This window comes from Astyanax mexicanus, chromosome 16 (genome assembly GCF_023375975.1).
Source record: "Astyanax mexicanus isolate ESR-SI-001 chromosome 16, AstMex3_surface, whole genome shotgun sequence".
NCBI classification, from domain to species: domain Eukaryota; kingdom Metazoa; phylum Chordata; class Actinopteri; order Characiformes; family Acestrorhamphidae; genus Astyanax; species Astyanax mexicanus.
This window is the reverse complement of record NC_064423.1, coordinates 16,738,280-16,757,470: the sequence shown is the minus strand read 5'-3', so window position 1 is coordinate 16,757,470 and position 19,191 is coordinate 16,738,280. Positions and strand designations below refer to the sequence as shown.

General features: G+C 37.4%; 2 protein-coding genes across 2 annotated transcripts in view; one reads left to right on the top strand and one right to left on the bottom strand.

Annotated features, from left to right (window-relative positions):
* The first annotated feature begins 1,461 nt into the window (after window positions 1-1,461).
* LOC103042854 (lipoprotein lipase) lies at window positions 1,462-9,747 on the top strand. Its single transcript, XM_007240125.4, has 10 exons — window positions 1,462-1,846; window positions 2,778-2,974; window positions 3,828-4,007; window positions 4,650-4,761; window positions 4,883-5,116; window positions 5,253-5,495; window positions 6,570-6,690; window positions 6,802-7,020; window positions 7,490-7,585; window positions 8,042-9,747. The coding sequence occupies exons 1-10, from the start codon at window positions 1,747-1,749 to the stop codon at window positions 8,088-8,090; spliced, it is 1,551 nt and encodes a 516-aa protein (XP_007240187.1). The 5' UTR covers window positions 1,462-1,746; the 3' UTR covers window positions 8,091-9,747.
* Window positions 9,748-9,757: 10 nt separating this feature from the next.
* si:ch1073-396h14.1 (disintegrin and metalloproteinase domain-containing protein 10) overlaps window positions 9,758-19,191 on the bottom strand; it is a 58,788-nt gene continuing 49,354 nt past the window's right edge. The window contains exons 12-17 of the mRNA XM_049465966.1: window positions 16,074-16,245; window positions 14,647-14,791; window positions 14,299-14,482; window positions 12,965-13,064; window positions 11,691-11,911; window positions 9,758-11,045 (exon numbers count right to left, since the gene is read on the bottom strand). Coding sequence (XP_049321923.1) covers window positions 10,944-11,045; window positions 11,691-11,911; window positions 12,965-13,064; window positions 14,299-14,482; window positions 14,647-14,791; window positions 16,074-16,245 — 924 coding nt within the window. The 3' untranslated portion in view covers window positions 9,758-10,943. The remainder of the gene's footprint in view (window positions 11,046-11,690; window positions 11,912-12,964; window positions 13,065-14,298; window positions 14,483-14,646; window positions 14,792-16,073; window positions 16,246-19,191) is intronic.

Here is a 19,191-nt window from a genome sequence, read left to right as displayed (position 1 = left end):
TGCTTATGTTAAACATATTTTTCCATGAGTGTGGAGCATGATCAAAAGACAGGTACGGAGCCAAAAATCCAAAAAAGAGTCAAATTGTTAAATGTAAGAGGAACTTCATGAATTAATTCCTTTTTTTGCACAATGAAACACGCTTAAAAGTCTTTTAAAAGAGTGATTTGGTGTGAAACTTTCTTCTTGAAAAACTTGCTGAATCAGCATAGTTCACAGTGGTGCTCTGAAGCTCAATCCAATTAGTGGATTAGTGGATTGATACAGCAATTTCATAGCTTGTTTTCGTCACAGCCAAAATGTTTTCATGTGTTTTTTAAAGTCATTTTAGACTATGAAGGAATCATGTCATAACTTTAGAGTGTTAAACAAAACATACTCTGTAAAGCATTTAGGTGGCTCTGGCATGTGGTTAACTTGTGGTTTCGGACGCTGGTGGTAACTCTGATGAATTTACCCTGTGCAACAGAGGTAACTCTTGACCTTCCTTTCCTGGGATGGTTCCTGATGATTTCATCATAACTTTTTTTGATGGTCTTTGCGACTGTGCAGAATTCTTTTCAGATTTAATTTTTTTCTGATCTTCATTTCTTAGTCATTTCTTTTACTTAGTTGAGTAGTTCTTGCCATAATATGGATTAGAATATTACTCAATAGGTTTATTCACTGTATACCAACTCTACCTCTTCACAACACAACTGGTGTATTTTTTTAATAATATTTTAAAATATGGAAGACTAGATATTTGACATCCTCTTTTTTCTTTCCAGCCTGCTTGTCTATGTATACCCTTCGTGATGACTTTACATGCAGCAGTTTTTGTTTTAATTCCAAAGTCTATAGCTCTATAGCTCCTAAACCTCCCAACTCGGTACTTTTGAATAAAATCTCTCTTTTGTTTACTTCTCTTGGGGTGTTCCATCCATCTGTAAGAGGGAATATAGAAGACAAAAATATTATGTTAGAATGTATATATGTTTTAATGACATTTATGTGTGTTTGATAGCTAAAATTATGATTTTTAAACTTACCTATTTCATATTTTATTATATTTTTCTTTTGTTAGCTTTACATGATAATAACTTGAAAGTGTGATTTTATTGTCTCAGTCTATAGCGTATACAGTGGTATTATTTAATAAAGCTAATATAACAGTAAATACACAGAATCTCGCAATATATCTTCTGTTGTTTTTTTCTTATTCACTTGTCCAGACCGTTCTTGGTTCTTCCCTAGAGCCAGTTCATTTCCTCATGTTCTTGGTATTGAGAAACAGTCACTGAATAAAATGTACTGCTAAATTTCTGGAATGACTTGGAATTCATCCTTGTCCAAAGCTCCACCTCCACATATCCCATATCTTATGCTTATTTTAACAGTGTGTGACCATAATATGGGCTGTTTTGGTGTAGACTGCTATGTGCTGTTATCAATGAGTTCTATCACAGCCTTCACAAAGATAAACTCCTAATTTATTCGGTTATAAGCCAATCCCACCGCATGAGGCGCGATTCAACCAGCCAATTACAGCACGGGGTGGGCGGGACTTGTCCGAATACGGGTGTGGAAAAAAAGTAAAATAAGGCGCACCGCTCAGAGCACGGCTCAGGCAGGGGGTTTATACTGCGGAGGTTTCCAGCCCATTCACCTTCTCTGAGTTCACCCTGTCTCTGAAACAAAACACAGGGAGACGCTTCTGGAAACCTCACGCCAAAATAACACCCAAGAGTCCAAAAATAATAAGCCATGAGATTTTGGCCACTTGAAATCCTCGTCCTGGTGGTGACAGGGTCCTCAGTGCTCTGCGAATCTTCTCTGGAGGGAGAGCTGCCCACCTCACTGCGGGGTAAGTTCACCTCAGTGAATGAACGAGGCTGAAGCCGGCTTCTTATTCCAAGCTTTTTTATTAAAACAACTTCCACCTTAAGTGGTGCAGCAGTTGAAGCTGCATTTAAGGTGGAATTGGGAAAAAGGTAAAAAGAAAAAGTTTAAAACGGTAGAAGACGTGGGAGAGGCTGAAGCCTGGCTTTTAATTCCAGTTTTTTCAGATTTATTATTTTCATTCCACCTTAAAAGTGGTGCAGCAATTGAAGCAGCATTTAAGGTGGAATTGGGAAAAAGTAAAACAAAAGTTTAAAAAAGAGAAAAATGCTGAAGAGGCTAAAATCTGGCTTTTTATTAAATTTTTTCTGTTTTTTTTATTTTCATTCCACCTTAAGTGGTGCAGCAATTGAAACAGCATTTAAGGTTTAATTGGGAAAAAGTAAAAAAAAAAAACGTTTAAAAAATAAGAGGCTGAAGCCTGGTTTTTTATTCCACGTTTTTTATTTTATTTATCATTTTAATTCCACCTTAAGTTATGCAGCAATTGAAGCATCATTTAAGGTGGAAATGGGAAAAAAGAAAAAGAAGAAAAAGTATAAAAAAAAGCCAGCATCAGTCTATCAGTGTATATGGTATATGGTAATGTTTGTAGTATATTATATGTCCTATGCTTGCAGATAATTGCCTTAGCAATTACTTCACTACAGGAAATCCAGGTGTTTCATAAAGAGAGAGAGAAAAAGAGCGAAAGAGAGAGCATTGCTCACAACTGCAGCAGTCAGCTGAGGGCAGTGATTGTGTTGCATATTGCATGTCAGATCCTGTTAAACTGGTATAACCCCAGTACAGTTCCCCTTCCAGTGCAAAGAAATCCATTTTGTTATTCAGTCAGATTTCCATGGGTTTTATCATGGCATTCAATTTAAAATATTTTTTTTACATTTCTTTGACAGATAATTTCCTGGAACCTATTTCCTGGAGTCTATTTCACCAGAGGGAAGCCAACAATGTTCATGCCAAGTTCTCCCTGAGGAAACCGTCGTTGCCAGACGATGATATTTGCTATATTGTGCCCGGTGAAGAAGAGACCTTGGGCAACTGCAATTTCAACAACACAGCCAAAACATTCCTGGTGATACATGGCTGGACGGTAAATTAGCTTGTTTAGTATTTTTTGCAGTGGTGGCTCAGGGGTTAGAGCACTGGGTTATTGATGGCAGGGTTATGGGTTCAATTCCTGGGTTTGACAAGATGCTTCTGTTAATCCTCAGTGCTCCACGGGCACCACACCCACCCGGGCAAATATACTCACTGTACGTGAGAGTGTGTGTGTGCGTGTGTGTGTTCACTGCATGGTTGGATTGAAGGCAGAGGTCACATTCCATCTGTGCCCAACACAAGTATGGCGAATATGGTTGTCTTGTCATGCCTCAAACTTTTGCTTATTTACCATAATTGACAATTTATGTGGCAATAACGTGTATAAATTTTTTTTAAGTAATTACTTTCAGCAGTGATCTTTTACTTTTATCCTAAGTAATGTCAGGTTTATGTAAATTACCTCTGCTTCAATTGGCTGCCATGCTTTTTGCTGCATTGTACCCCAGAGAGCAGTCAAGAGTGTAACACTTTTTTATAACTTCAACATTAATGGGCAGAGTTTTGCTGGTGCCGGCTGATCGTCAGAATTTTTGTCACGGTCATACATTTTGTATTTTCCAAAGGCGATTTTGCAGAGAAAGGAAAAACCTTTTCAATGGAAATCAGTTTAAACTGTTTTTATTACAAGTCATTTTGGAGAATTTCTATTGGTCCGTCTATCATAAAATCCTGATACAATATAAAGACAAGCTAAAAGGCCAGATGTTGGGAAATTAATATTTTTTGCTAATTGATGGGCTGTGAAAAGTAGACTGGGCAATGAACAATACATGAGCTTTGCATCCAGGAAAGGATTTTTTAATTAATTAAATAATTAATTTCTGATTCGTTCTCTTTCCTAGGTAAGTGGACTGTTTGAAAGCTGGGTTGCTAAAATGGTAGCAGCTCTGTACGGCCGAGAAAAAGATGCCAATGTAATTGTGGTAGACTGGCTGAACACAGCTCAGGACCACTACATTGTGGCAGCACAAAACACGCAGAAGGTCGGGCAGGAGGTTGGACGTTTCATAGACTGGATGGAGGTTTGTATTAGCGGAGCTCACTGTATGTTTTATTAACACACAAATGCACACTGTATAGATTTACACTGTATATAGACGCATTTGTCCACCTAAAGGGTTCCCCTTTGCAGTTTGAATAACAGGTGTGGAATCAGGGCAATCAGGAGAGTGTTGGACACTTTACTGCACTATGCTCCTCATAACTTTGCAACTTTATTTGGTCTGACACTTACGATCACTTAAATTTGACAGTGGAATATCTAAGAGGGAAGAACTTTCACCAGATGACTTGTTGGAATGGTGGCATCCTATTTAGGGCACCACACTGGAATTCAGTGAGCCCTTTAGGAGCCATTAAGAGGTGTCCCAATTTTGTTGACCATATACTATTGAATAATGTCACACTATATGTTCATGCACAGTCATAGAAACCTTTAAAATATACTTTTATATGCTTTTATTAAGGTTTATTTAAGGTTTCTTAATTTGTGTCTTAGTTAAAAGTAACAGTGTCTGAAACTACCGCCACCATGTTTGAAAGCTGTACTGTAACATTTCTAGCTCTACATTTCTGGTAGTGCCTTCTACTCGAAATTAGGCAGCTAATAATTTTAGAAATTGAATCATAAATGGCATGTTTTCTTTGTTTCTTAATGTCTTCAGGACAAAGCAAACATTCCACTGGAGAAACTTCATCTTATTGGCTACAGTCTTGGTGCACATGTTGCTGGATTTGCAGGTAGCCATGCCACCAACAAGGTCGGACGAATAACAGGTAGATCAGTCTCTTAGCTCTGCAAACAGATTTGGATGTACTTGGAAATTTTAGCTGATGTTCTTGATTACACACTGCTACACACTGGTTAGATTTTTAGGACTCTGCTGGTTTATTCTAGGTCTTGATCCAGCAGGCCCCGACTTTGAAGGAGTTCATGCACATGAACGTCTTTCTCCAGATGATGCCCATTTTGTAGATGTTCTCCATACCTTCTCTAGAGGATCCCTGGGGCTCAGCATTGGTATTGAGCAGCCGATTGGCCATGTGGACATTTACCCCAATGGAGGAAGCTTCCAGCCTGGTTGTAATCTGAGAGGAGCCCTGGAGAAGTTAGCTAATTTGGGATTAATTGGTAAGAACACTTGTTTTTATATAGGATGGAACAGTATGGGAACTGTGCCTCATTTTTAATATTGACTATTTTTCATGTTCATGTCAGTTAATGCTGATATGAACACTCCATAAACATATCATTCTTATTTTATCAGCAATGAATGAAGCCATCAAGTGTGAGCACGAGAGGTCTGTGCACCTGTTCATTGACTCCCTGCTGAATGGAGAGGAGCCCAGCAAGGCCTACACCTGCGGGAGCAGTGACATGTTCGAGCGTGGCATGTGCCTCAGCTGCCGCAAGAACCGCTGCAGCATCATGGGCTACGACATGAAGAAGGTCCGCAAAGCTCGCAGCGTCAAAATGTTCACCAAGACTCGAGCCTCCATGCCGTTCAGAGGTAGGGCTGCACAGTTAATAGCCTTAGATTCATGACCTTGATTAACATTTGCATTACCCACTAGTTTAACCTTATGGAAGGAAATCTAGCACTCAGTTAACCTTATTGACTGTAATCACTAACCGCTGACATTGTGTCAAGTTCATATGAGTGCATTTGTGAGATCTTGTGAGTGTGCCAGTTTTCTTCCTTTCACTGAACAAGCAAAGGCTTTTGATTAGTTGTCTTACAGACATTTTTATGCAGTCATTTTGTTATTTTAAATATTTAAAGCTAATTCTAATGTTAAATGTTTGGTAATGTATAATGTGTGGTTTTTGAGATTCTGACGGTAATATAGGGCAGGTTGTTTTGATTTTGTGTTTTTCTGAGTAATAGTATACAGTATAGTAGTTTGAACCTTAAATTCAGTGGGGTTTTTTTCATTATTTAAAGTTTTCTGCATTGTAAATTACTACTAAAGTCAAACTAAAGTCAGGTACTCATCTAGAATTGCTTTCAGTTAACAGCTGTGCTGAACTTGTCAATAGTTAATTACTTGCATTTCTTGCCCTCTGAATGTGATTGAGAGCATCAGTTGTTGTTGAAGAACTCTGAAAGTATTCTCAAGTGCCATCTCAAAGACCATGAAAAATATTATGATGAAACTGGCTCTCATCAGGACCGCCCCAGGAAAGAAAGAGAAAGAGTTTTAGTTTTAGTTTAAGAGAATAGCTAGATAAAAGATAAAAAGCAACTGCAAAACTACAGTTTATTTATTAATAACTGAATATTTCCAACATTTCACCAGAATTAACAACAAAATACTATTAATTAACTTAAAATATTATTATTAATTTAGTCATTGTTTGATATGAATCGTTCAGACCTATTTGGCTAAACACTGAAAAGATCAATAGGAGATTTCTCAACATATTATGATTATTACCCATTTAATCAAGAATCAAAACTAACCTTTTTTAGAGGTTAACATCACAGGTCACAGGGGGCATCCCTCTAGCCCTTCTAGTTTCGCCTTCTGCATTGCATTAATTTTGTGGTAGTAGTTTCATCTGGGCTTCCTTGTTTACACAGTTCATCACTATCAGCTGAAGATCCACTTCACCGGCCAGAAAAAACAAACAGAGATAGATCCCACAGTGATGGCGTCCCTTTATGGCACCAATGGCTCAGTGGAGAACCTTCATCTTAAAGTGTAAGTAATAGAAACTGCTGACTGGATAGATAGAAGACTTCTCCACAGAAGAAAGATTTCTTAGACGGAACATTTTTAATGATGTCGTCTTTATCATATGATCTTTTTCAGGGATGGCAAAATCACCCCAAACAAGACACACTCCTTTCTCCTGGTTACTGAGGAGGATATTGGTGATCTTCTAATGCTGAAATTGAGAGTGGAGGACTCCAGTAACTGGTCTGCCTCTTCATTGTTCGGCATGGTGCAGTCCTGGTGGAATGGAGAGTCTTCTGACTCTGAACCTCAAATTCAGAGAATTCGCATTCGGATCGGAGAAACACAGAAAAAGTATGTTTGTGTTTGTGTTTTATGGCTTGATCCAATCTGTAATCCTTTCTTCCACAGAACTGCTGTGTACGACTAAACACTGGAACATCTGGTATGTGTTGAAGGACTGAGCTTTCCTAGAAGCCGTAAACGTAGATAATATATCACTGTAAATAGCAGTGTCTTCAGTGCAGTGTGAGAATGCTGAAGTACAGTATAAGAAAGAATGTTTATTTAGTTGCCAAAAGAAACCCAAAACTAACGCCTCCTAGATGGGAGGCCCCTTTACATGGTAACATATGGGAGGCATTTTATTCTTTTATTACTATTTTGGTCTTATTTAAAACAGAAAAGAAACATGTTGCATTGAATTGGACATCATTCAAACATGGACAATCTATAACAATGTAATTCCTTTGCCCTGAATGTATGTTATTAATATTTTAATTTAGTGTTATTATATTGTTTTTTCTTCATTTTCTTTTGACAGGATGGTATTTTGTTTGAAATTTTACCAAAAAGCAAATCTTTCTCATGAGGCGACGTTTGTGAAATGCAAAGAATCGTGGAGAAAATCATCTAAAAGGTAAAGTGACCTTCATTTAATATGCACACATACTCAGGGTTCCTCAGGGGGACATTTGTCACTGACCACGGCTAGTGTTAGCAGTTAATGCTGCTGCACCCAGCCTTAGTGTATATCTGTAAATCTAAGCTTACTGTAAATAAACAGAAGTGCTTCATTCACCCAAATAAACAGCTTACAGGAGAGAAATCCTATTGCTGCATTGCCAGACCTATCTTCTTGAAAAATTGAAAATGTGTTGGATGCTAACTTCTACAAGCTCAAAAAATCTGACCAAGGGTTGCCATTATCAGTCTAATCATTAAAATATTTAATTATTTACTGTTTCTTGTAACCTTTAACTTTCTTCTGAATAGCTATTTCTTTGATGATGAGTGTAGTAGCTATATGCAACATTAATACTTAAAACATTAAAACATTATGTTCATTGTTTTTATTCTTTTTGCAACACTACAGGACCAGGGGGAGATCCATTGAGGACACAGAAGTTCCTATCTACAGATAAAATTCAACCCATCCTGATAAAGCACTTAAACAATTATTTTTATCGATGTTATTTATTTTTTATTCGTTCTCGCAAAAAGCTGCATTTGTAATGTATTAATACTTAGTGTACTGTATGAATACTGATTAAGTACGAGGTTATTTAATGTATCAGGTAGCCTTTTTTATACAAGCACTACCATTTTAGGATAATGGGTATATAATATCATTGCTGTCATGCAAAAGGCTTGTATCTCAAAAATAGCAGAATATTTCCTGGAATCAGTGTACAGTAAAAAGATGTTAATGTAAATAGGTAGAATGGAGATACTAAGGTACTGTGCTGGAGATGCAGTGGGTGTCAGAGCATGAGAAGGTCAACAGGTCACTTCTGTTCAGTCTATAAGATTGGATAAGATAATAGCATATATTTATAATTCAAAACAGTTTACATATCCAAACCTGTTCTACACAATGACTTTAAATTAGTCAGTACTAATCACCTTCATTCACAGAACTACTATAGAACTTTAAAGCCAGTAGAAACAATTGGGTCGGGGTTGAAACTATGTATTCAGTCAGTCAGTCATTTGGCTGTTTACACTATCTGACCCAAACTCAACCATACAGTATTTACCGCAACATACATAACAATACAACCCCAGTTCCTGACTCTTGCTGCCGAAGGCCACCTACTAAGAACGTCCAGTCAAACTCAATCTACAGTCTATTAGAGCTGATCTCACTATAATGGAAATATTAGCGCCATGTCTAATTAGGTCTGGAAGATTCTGCACAGTGCTGTAAATCTGTTGGAGTAAAGTATGGCACTCTGAGTTTGATGTGGGAGTGACTAGCTGGTTCAGAATTGGTCGTTGGTCAAATTGTTGAATTTTGTGTAAGATTGTGTTGTGTTTTTTATATACATAATGAAGGTTTTGACTGTAAGCAGGGTAAACGATTAACAATCCGAATTTTAATTACTTAATATAACATTATACTTTCCAAGATCACTGGAGACTCAAAATTGCCACAGCCTTTCATTCTTTCTTTCTTTCTTTCTTTCTTTCTTTCTTTCTTTCTTTCTTTCTTTCTTTCTTTCAGGTCAGCACTGAATATGTTTCTTGTTAACTGTTGTAACACCTCTGATTGAACTGCTGTCTGTTCACACACTTGTCATCAGTTTAGAGTTTAGATAAGAATAATATGACAGACTGTGACAGACAGGAACAACTCAACCAGCACTAAACATGACCCAAATGTGTTTTTACTTCATGGTTAATAACTGGTCCCTGTAGCTGAGATAAAGGAGGAGTCAGTTCCAGTATGTATTGTACGCTGCAGCAGTGTCAGTGACCAGTCAGTTCATTATGTGATGGTACTAGATCTTAACTTAGGTACAGAGGAGAGATCTTTAGCACTGTATGCAGATGGGAAATGACCTTTTGTGATCCTGTAATGTAATGTGATTGTGAATTTCCAATATGTGTTACGAAGCTGCTGAAAAGAAACTCATATTTGAAATGTAATATATGTTTATATAAATGTGTAAATATGTACAAATGTATAAAGGAAAATATATCTTTGCTGTTTAACTGTATTTTACCATTTAATGAAATGAAAATAAATTAATGTTCATATTGTAAGTGTGAATTTGACAAATAAAAAAATTAACCAGACACACAGGGCTTAAGCTTAAGTGTTTTCTTTTATATCTTAGAGTGAAACTGACCATTGCTTAATATTTATGTAAGTGCAAAAGGGGCATAGCCCTTTAAAGAGTGAAATACGCAGATACAGCAGCTCAAACTAGCCCAATCCTGTAATTCCAGGTTATTTACTTATCAGGTTGACCTATTAAATGATAACTAAATGTCACTAGAGTCTTGTTTGTCATGATAACCCTAAAAAAGGGCAGTACACTGAGGGTAGATGGGTTTAGAAAGCAAATTCCACAAACACACAATTTCTACATCTGCATCTGATGCAATTTCAGGAGGTTACTTTCGGGCAATTCATGGGATTATTACACTGGTGTTTTTGTGATTTGATAATTATGCAATTTCCTTTTTCCCCTTTTTATGGTCAGAATAAATTTTACAACATTTTTCCCCCTGTAAAAGTTCTTTGGACAATCAAACGCAGAGTATAGACTGCAGAGTATATACTGAAATGTGTCTTGTGATTGTACAAAAAATAATCCATGGAATACAGCCATAACATTAAAACCAATATCTACACATAATATTGTGTGGGTCTCCTTTGTGCCACTAAAACAGCCCTGATCCTTTAAGGAATGGACTTCTCAAGACCTTTTGAAAGTTTACAGTGGTAGTCTATCTGACACCAAGGCTAACATTGTAAGGTGTGAGGTAAGCCCTCATTGAACATTACTGACCCTTGAAAGTCCATGACTCTGTGCTGGTTCACTGGTTTCCAAATCAGTTTTTTCAGGTTTGTCAGATTCTTTTTAAAGTCACTACTTTAGCTACCATCATCAATATGACACTGTGTATAAAACTCAGAATACGTGTATAGTTTATCTGGTTGGTTTGGATATTAAATAAAAGGGTTATAATTGTGTCACTTACACTCATGGCAGTACTGAATGAGTTACTAAAGGAGCATTGAAATGTTGGCTCAAATTAGCCGTGAAGTTCAAACAGCTTACTGAGGACAAATGGGGTGAATCTCAGAGGCGAAGGAGTCCAAGAAAACCTAAATGATGTTTAAACAGATGTGTTTAAAAAGGGGAACCCGTCGAGATGCCTCCACCAAGACCCACACTTTATTCTGGGCTGTCAGTCCAACTATGCCGGGAATCTGAAATACTCAAACAGTAGTAATGTCCCGTTCAAAGCTAACCTGCTTATGATTAGGTGTCATCACTCTCCAGGGTATGTCCAAACAGACAGACAGTGCCGGCCATCACTGCTGAGATGCCGAGAATGGCTAGCAATATCACCCACCACTGTGCCTACAGAGGGAAGATAAGGATGGCACTGTAAAAAAAAAAACTGTAAAATTGTAAACTTACTTTATTTACTGTAGTATTAAATAAAAATAACAATATAATCATATTTTTGCACAGTTTAGAATAGGTCTATGAGCTATACAAAACATGTTCATGAAGTTCTTTGCACAAAATCATTCAAACTGTTCTTGTCAGTTTCAGTTCCTTTCAGAATGAGCTGTTTAAGGGCTCTGTCACTTTTATGTAAATTAGCTGTTACTGGCCACGCCCCATGTATACATGTTGTACTAAATGGCAAAATACCACCAAGCTAGTTAATGCGATAGAAGCACAAAAGTCATTATTTGAAAGCAGTTACATCTTCCTCATCTGCTATGGACTTGCTACGGACATTAGGTACAGATCCCTCCCTCAGACAAAGTCTGCTGGCTAATCCTGCTGTGTACTTACTGTCAGAGGTTCTCAATCAAAATTGGACCTTCAACTAATCTAGTGTATGGATCACACACAGTGATCCATAGTGAAGTGTTTAATAGTGTTTAATAGTGAACTATATAGGGAATAAAATGAGATTTCAAAAACATTGCAAAAAGACTAATAAAAAGTGATTCTGAACCCAGCTAGAGCTTTCTAAACACACAAACAAACCTTCATCCAGTCCGCCAAGTCTTCAAATTCATCCAGATGCAGGAAAGAATTTTTCAGCCTGGCAATTGGCCCATCTGCATCCACCAATCGGCAGGTCTGGAAGTGGTCGCAGTAGCCCTGGTTTTTAGAGCAGGGTGATCCGGGCACCAGCGCCACCTGCTTTCCTTTAAAGTGCATCGAGAGGACGGAGGAAGTGGTGCTCGCACAGGTGTTCGGATTACCTAATCACAACAAACAGCAGTATTAGTACTGAGATACAGTATATCAATACTTTTATTGAATAAATTTTAGGTCAACATAACTTATTCTTTTTTTTGACTGAAATTAAGAAATGAATAATTGTTAGCAGTGCTTTTGTTGCAGTAAATGTCTCTGATGTGGTGAGCAGAGGTACTGAGGTTTTTGTTTGTTCCACTGCTCCACAGCTAAATACTGGTGGTTTATCCCCCTCTAACCCACAGCTGGCCAGTTTTAATGGCAACACACCATTCTTTACAAAGACTTGATAACATGTGTGTGCATTTGCACATCTGTGTCAAATGGGTGCAAGTGCTTTGTACAATAAATATACTTTGAACTTTACGGACAAGCTAGTAAATTAGGTTTGTAGTTATTTTCGTTTTATTTTATTAGGCTAAAATATTACTTTAAAATATTCACAAAAAATGTATGCTACAGACGGAACATTGTAACACGTAACACTATGGAAGCCCATTCCCGTCACCTAAAAAAAAAATCCAGCACATTTTTTTGTTATCAATAAGTAAAATTATATTATTAAGTAAAATTATTAAGTAATGTTTTGACATTATAAATCATTATTTTGAGATACTATCTCATTATTTTGAGATACTAAGTAATTAGTTTCAGATACCAGCTGTTTACTACTATATTTTATACACTGGTACACTTGTACCATTTCCGATTATTGCCTGGACATGAAGAACTTCAATGGCAAAATATAGAAGAAAAATGTTCTAAACTTTTTGTCTCTTTATTTGAACTTAAGAAAACTATGGGATGACATTGTATATTTGACTTAAAATATTTCAACATGTAGTGTGGCCGACTCTTCATGTACGTCTGTATATTTATGCATAGTCTTGAAGATATATGTACCTAATTTAAAACGAATCACACGGGCAGCCTGTGAAACCAAATACAACCCCATATGCGGTTCAGTTCTGTTTTATAAAGTGTCCACTTTAATGACAGTGAAGCACCAATGAGCAGTTGTTTATGAGGCCTGTTTAGCATTGAGCCGCTGTGGTTACCCTTCTGCTGGCAGCACATGTGGCACTTTTCCTTCTTGTTCTCTCCTGGACAGTCACACTGCTCCAAGTCATATATCAAACACAGCGACCGGCTGCATTCCTGCTCCAGAGGGGAAAAACAACAAATACGCAAAAGAATGTGAGATGATCAAAAGGGGTAAGCTGTATCTCTCCTATGAGTCCTCAATCCTCACTCTGCAGGTCTCACAATCCTCCAAGGAGCCATAGTTTAACATTCAGGCACATATTTGTCATGTAGACATTATTTATTGCTATCCTTGGCGCTAGTACGGATTTGATTGAAAACAGGAGTTTTAAGTAGGATTTTTAACTTGATACTCTTACAACTTTTATTCACAACCTTTTTGGAATTTGAATTGTACATTGTACAGTACAAGTTTGGACACATTTTCTCATTAAATGTTTTTTTTTTTGTATTTTCTTCCTACTTTGTAAACTAATACTGAAGTCATACAGCTTATGAAAGACCACATAAGGAATCATGTAGTAACCTAAAAGTGTAAAACAAACCAAAATGGGTGGCTCTTATCTGGGGAGCTGTTAACTTGTGGTTTCTGAGGCTGGTAACTCTGATGAACAGAGGGAACTCTTTGCCTTCCCTAATGAGGGCCAGTTTCATCATAAAGTTTTTGAAGGTCTTTGTGACTGCACTTAGAGGATACTTTCAAAGTATTTTTTTTCTCTTTAATTACTTTTTGCCATAATATGGATTAGAACAGTACTCAGCTAGGGCTATTCACTGTATACCAACACTACCTTTTCACAGCTTTACAACTGATGCTCTCAAACATATTAAGAGAGAAGAAATTCAAATAATTAACTCTTGGCAGGTTTAGCACAGCTGTTAACTGAAAACCAATCTAGGTGACTCTACCTCATAAAGTTGACTGAGAAAATCAAGCCAAGATGTGCAAAACTGATCATTTAAGCAAGAAATAAATCTAAAATATAAAACATATTCTGGTACGTTTAACACTTTTTTGTTTTTTAAATAAATTCTTGTGTTTTAATATGTTTTATTCATAGTTTGGATGACCTTAGTATTAATCTACAATACAGAAAGTTTTAAAATAATAAAAAAAGTTGTTATTTACATTGTGTCGGAACGTCACAAAGAATAGACCAATAGAAACGCTCTAAAATAACTCAGTGTTCTTTTTAAATTCTTCACACTGATTTTCACTGAAAGTTTACAGAAGAACGCTTTTTCCTTCTCCTGCAAAGTTGCCATGTTGGACATACAAGGTTTTTGTGTGATGATATACAGATGTGACAGAAAGAGATATGATACAGTTACTGCTGAACTCACACACCCCATTCAGACAAACACGGGTACCCAGGCTGCACAGTGTCATGTTTGGTTTGGCAGCAGGCTTGGGGCAGGAAGCTGAGAACCCTGTGCACTCGCTCTTCGTCCGACACTCGGAGTCTTCCTCACAGGTGAGTCCTGGGTTCCTAAACTCACAGCTGGAGCTACAGCACAGACCCTGACTAGGACTGAGACAGAGAAACAGAACAGTAGAAATGAATGTCAGAGATGAGTCTGTAATGAGAATGAGTGAATCTAACTAAAACGAATCTGCTAAAATGCATTAAGCATAATAATAAAAAGAAAAAAATTAAAGGACAAAACATAATAAAAACTAACACAAATCACACACCTGCATTGCTTATTGGGCTTCAGGTGACACTGATGTCCTACTGGCCCCCTCGAACTGTAGCAGCATGGATCGCTTTCATTATGACCCACATCACATTCCTCTCCTACCTCCAAAATCTGGTTTCCACAGATGGGCTGATCGCTGACTGACAAGACACAACAGGCACAATACGATCACATGACCTATATATATATAGTCATACATTAGTTGTTGGAGATAAGATCATTAAAGGGAACTCCCAGAAAAAAACAAAACAGAAGTATTAAGATGGCATTTACTTACATTCACTCTGTTAAATTTGCCAGATAACAATATTCCATTTTAGGGTTAATTATATTCTAGGGTGTGTTGGTTGAGCTTCTGGACTGCTTTACTGTAGCTCAAACGGAGATCTGTGCTAGGCTAAAAGATAACACTATCAGGTTGTGTTGGTTAAGCTTCTGGGCTGCTTTACTGTAGCTAAAAACCACATGCTTAGTAACATTTTAAGACAAAAGTATCACAACATGAAAAAAGCAATACAACTATGTCCGATGTGCTATGACCGATGGCAGTTCAATAGGAAACGTTGAACTTCATCTTTTCAAGCTTTCTCCTAGGATGTCTTGCTTCTACCTCTAGATACCTGGTTAATAATTGTTGAACTTTATTAATTTATTTATTTACACCAAAAGTATTCACTCACCCACTCTAATAATTAAACTCCAGCACGGTACTGTGGTAGGATGCCACCTGTTCAACAAGTCTAGTTGTGAAATGTCCTTGCTATTAATGGCATTAGCCGCTAACCGCACCTCTTGCTGTTGAGAAGTAAGTATTTTCGACCTGTAGCCTGCTGCTAACCACGGGAAATACTGCTGTAATGCGTTTTATAATCCATTGTGCCTTATTTATAAAAATAGACCAGAAAATAGACGTTTATTGATAGTGCGCCTTATAATCCGGTGTGCCTTATAGTGCGAAAAATACATACATTATATTGTAAAATACAAGTATTCAACACTCAACTGTCAGTCATACTATAACAAACTGGAAGTAACTGTGAATGAATCTCTCAACAGACCTCCAAACCTCATGTGGGCTTCAGATTAACTCAAGAACGCTTAATGGGATTGGTTTCCACTACTGTGTGCTGCATTCAAGCCTTACATCACCAAAAGCAATACAAAGCATTGGATGCAGTGATGTAAAGTTCTAAAGGAACCTTAGAGAAGTGGAGATTGACGAGTCAGGGTTTAGCATTCCCATAAACATGCTCCTAAACCTTAAAAAAGCCTTCCCAGAAAAATTGAAGATGTTATAGCTACGAAGGGTTGGCCAATCTCAAGTTAAACCTTATGATTGAAGAATGAGATGTCACTCAACAAATACTTTGTATTACACCTGTGGCTTTTCTGAAAAGCCCACTTCTACAGATGGTCTCTCACCCACAAAGCATTTGTCCTTCTTGATCTTCAGCAGGCGGCTGATACGGCGAAGGCTGCAGGGCGAGAACCTATCACTGTTCTCCAGGATCTTGTCTGTGGCTTGTGGGAACATCAGGAATCTTCCTTTCCCTTTGGTGACTTCCAGCCCCCCACAGTCCAAGCCCTCATCATGCTAAAACATGAAAACATAAAACAAAGATCAGAGATGTAAGTCGACCCTAAACTCGAAAGCAATGTCAATGAGGTCAGAGGTTCAGGATGTACTTATCCTACACGTTTCTTATGCTGGTGCAATGGCATGAGCTGTCTGATCTCAGACCTGATAGTTCCGCATGTGAAAAAAAAGCATTTTTACGACTGCTGTGTGTAACAGACTGTAACTTATACAGTCTTCTGATCTGCAGGTTTGTAACTTACATACAGCTCGCCTTTAACTAGTGAGAACTTCCAACAAAAGAAAATAGTTATTCTTTATGATACTCACACTTTTCAGATTAACATCAGACAAAGATAACCTGAGTAAAAACAAAACACTATAACTCATTATAAATAATGATTTCATTTATTAAGGAAAAAAAACAATTCAGACCATCCTGATCTTATGTAAAAAGGTATTTGCCTCCTAAAATGAATAACTTTATAACGTTTATGTTGCCCTTTACAACAATAACTGCAATAAAGCAATGGCGATAACTGGTAAGAAGTCTTTCACAGTGCTGCTGAGGAATTTTGTTTAAAAGTTGTTTTCAGCCTAATTGGAGGGTTTTCAAGGCCTGTTTAAGTTCAAGCCAGAGCATCTCAATCAGACGTTGACTAGAACACTTGAGCCATTCAGAGGTGGACTTGCTGGTGTGCTTCAGATCATTGTCCTGCTGCAGAACACGCATGTGATATGGGCAGAAGAACTGGCCATGAAAAGCGAACCGACACCCCTCGTCTATTTACATTAAGGGTCACTGTTTTGCTGCATGACACACATTTTCCTGAGGTTCAAATAATGTATTTAGATTTCATTGTTCCATCATCGTTAGCAATAATGGCCCAGATGCAGCACGGGTCAAAAGGGCCATGATTCTACCACCACCATGTTTTAATAATGTATGTGTTCTTGAATTTCCTCTATTTGTACACAATCTGTCGGACTGTGGATTGGTGGATTGAGTCCGAACTTATTAGAGATGGTTTTATAACCATTTTATAACCACTCTGATGAGCCTTAACAACTCTTCTTCCAATCGTGATACACTACTACAAATGTGTGTTGTGAAGAATATGATGTGTGTTGTGTCACTAATGTTGGCTGAGTCCAGCAAGGCAATGCTGGCAATTACTTTTCAAGTCAATCCTTTTGCCCAGCATGAGATCATCTGTTTTTTTTGTTGTTTGCTTTTTTAGATCAAATATGTCAACATTTTGGTAATGCAGGCCAGACGAAAAACAACTCAACAAGAAATTGTGCAAGAGACTGTTATTCTTAATGCTGCATGTATTAATGTCACTTTCCCTCAACAATGTCCATTTTATGCATTTAACACCTTAGTTTTGTTGGTCTGTCAACTAAACTGTGCTTAATTTTCTTCAAAAAAATAGATAATGTGTATATTACTTAGAATCTGCATGAGCTACAAAACCAGAAGACCAAAGTAGATGCTGTCTCCATATTTGAAAAAAACAAATCAACAATAAGAGAAGTGCGTTCATTCTGTTTAAATGCACATTTTCTTAACTCTACTGTACTTTATCTTTTGATTTTAAAGTAAGTGAATGTTAATCCAGAGTTTCCACAACATGTATTTTCTCTTTTGACTTTTTTTTAAACATTATGACATTTAATCACAAAACTGAGCAGAGGGATTTTTATTTAAAATAATGAAGGCAAGGTGAAGACAATAAGAGGAGAAAAGTAAATTAATTTACATTTAGTTCCTGTGCATCAGCACCAAAGGCGTTGAGTAATGAATCACAAATACTTCTTTCCTTACTTTTGGTTATCTATATTTTACTAAAGTAATTATTTTTCAGATGACGTTTTACTTTTTACACTACTCCGTACATGTTTACCCAATTATCTGATCTTTCTACCCCTTACATTTTTTAAATATTCTTGTTACTCCTAATTGATTTCAGCTTATTTGAATTCTGCCTTCTCATTGCTCAAAAAAAGACCTATCCAGGTAAATCTATCCATCCAGATAGAGTTAATCTGATTGTGGTTGGATGAGAAATATAAACATATACCATTACGGCAACCTATTGGTTTAGACGTGATTCATCACCTGCACATAATGTCACCCCACACTCCAGCAAAAACATAGTAGACGTAAGATGATTCATGGTGGAGACTAAAGACTCGAGCTCTCAAAATGTCCCAACAATATTTAATATTTATTAATTAGTCATTATTGTTATTATTGCACAAAATAACATTTACATTTACATTTACATTTTCGGTATTTAGCAGACGCCCTTATCCAGAGCGACTTACAACAGTGCTTCCAAGTTACTTAAGATATCCAAAGCTAGTTTGTAGACTAGGATCAAGAGATACATATAACTTAATCATGTTTAGAACCCTAGGAACCTAGAATTCAGAACCTAGATTCACAGTATCTTATCTCCACAGCACTGCAGAAAAGCTTGTTGGCCCGCTGTGTGTGATCACTCATCACAGTGAAGTCAGCCGACAGAAGCCTCAGTATCATCAGGCTGAGGGATCTGGGCTGTGGACCAACTCCACATCATAAATCACAGGTGAGGTGAATCCTCTGATCCTCTCCACTGCCTCCAAACTAAGGCTGGAAACAGTGAGTTATGTGAGTCACCAAACAACAACCGCCAATAAGTGGCTGTATTTATATTCAGATAGAGACAGCAGGACCAGAGCAGACCTGCCAAAGACCGCTGGGAAAGAATCTGCAGCCGGGGAAGTGTGAACAGCATGTCCACCACTGGCGGAGACACAGTAGAAGGACTTGAACCAGTTGGGGGAAAGTTCACTGGTGTGAGAGTTGTGAATCTCACAGCTGTTCATTTACCGAGATCTATTTGTGAGAGGTGTAAATTTAAACAAAGACATGTGTTATGATAGTGCCCATGGGCAATAGGTCTCCCATGGTGA

Bases quoted from the DNA above. Each gene is read 5' to 3' on its own strand.
- LOC103042854 (XM_007240125.4), top strand. From the start codon at position 1,747: ATGAGATTTTGGCCACTTGAAATCCTCGTCCTGGTGGTGACAGGGTCC. The intron at 4,008-4,649 runs GTTTGTATTAGC...TAATGTCTTCAG, and splicing joins GTTTCATAGACTGGATGGAG to GACAAAGCAAACATTCCACT. The intron at 5,496-6,569 runs GTAGGGCTGCAC...TTGTTTACACAG, and splicing joins AGCCTCCATGCCGTTCAGAG to TTCATCACTATCAGCTGAAG.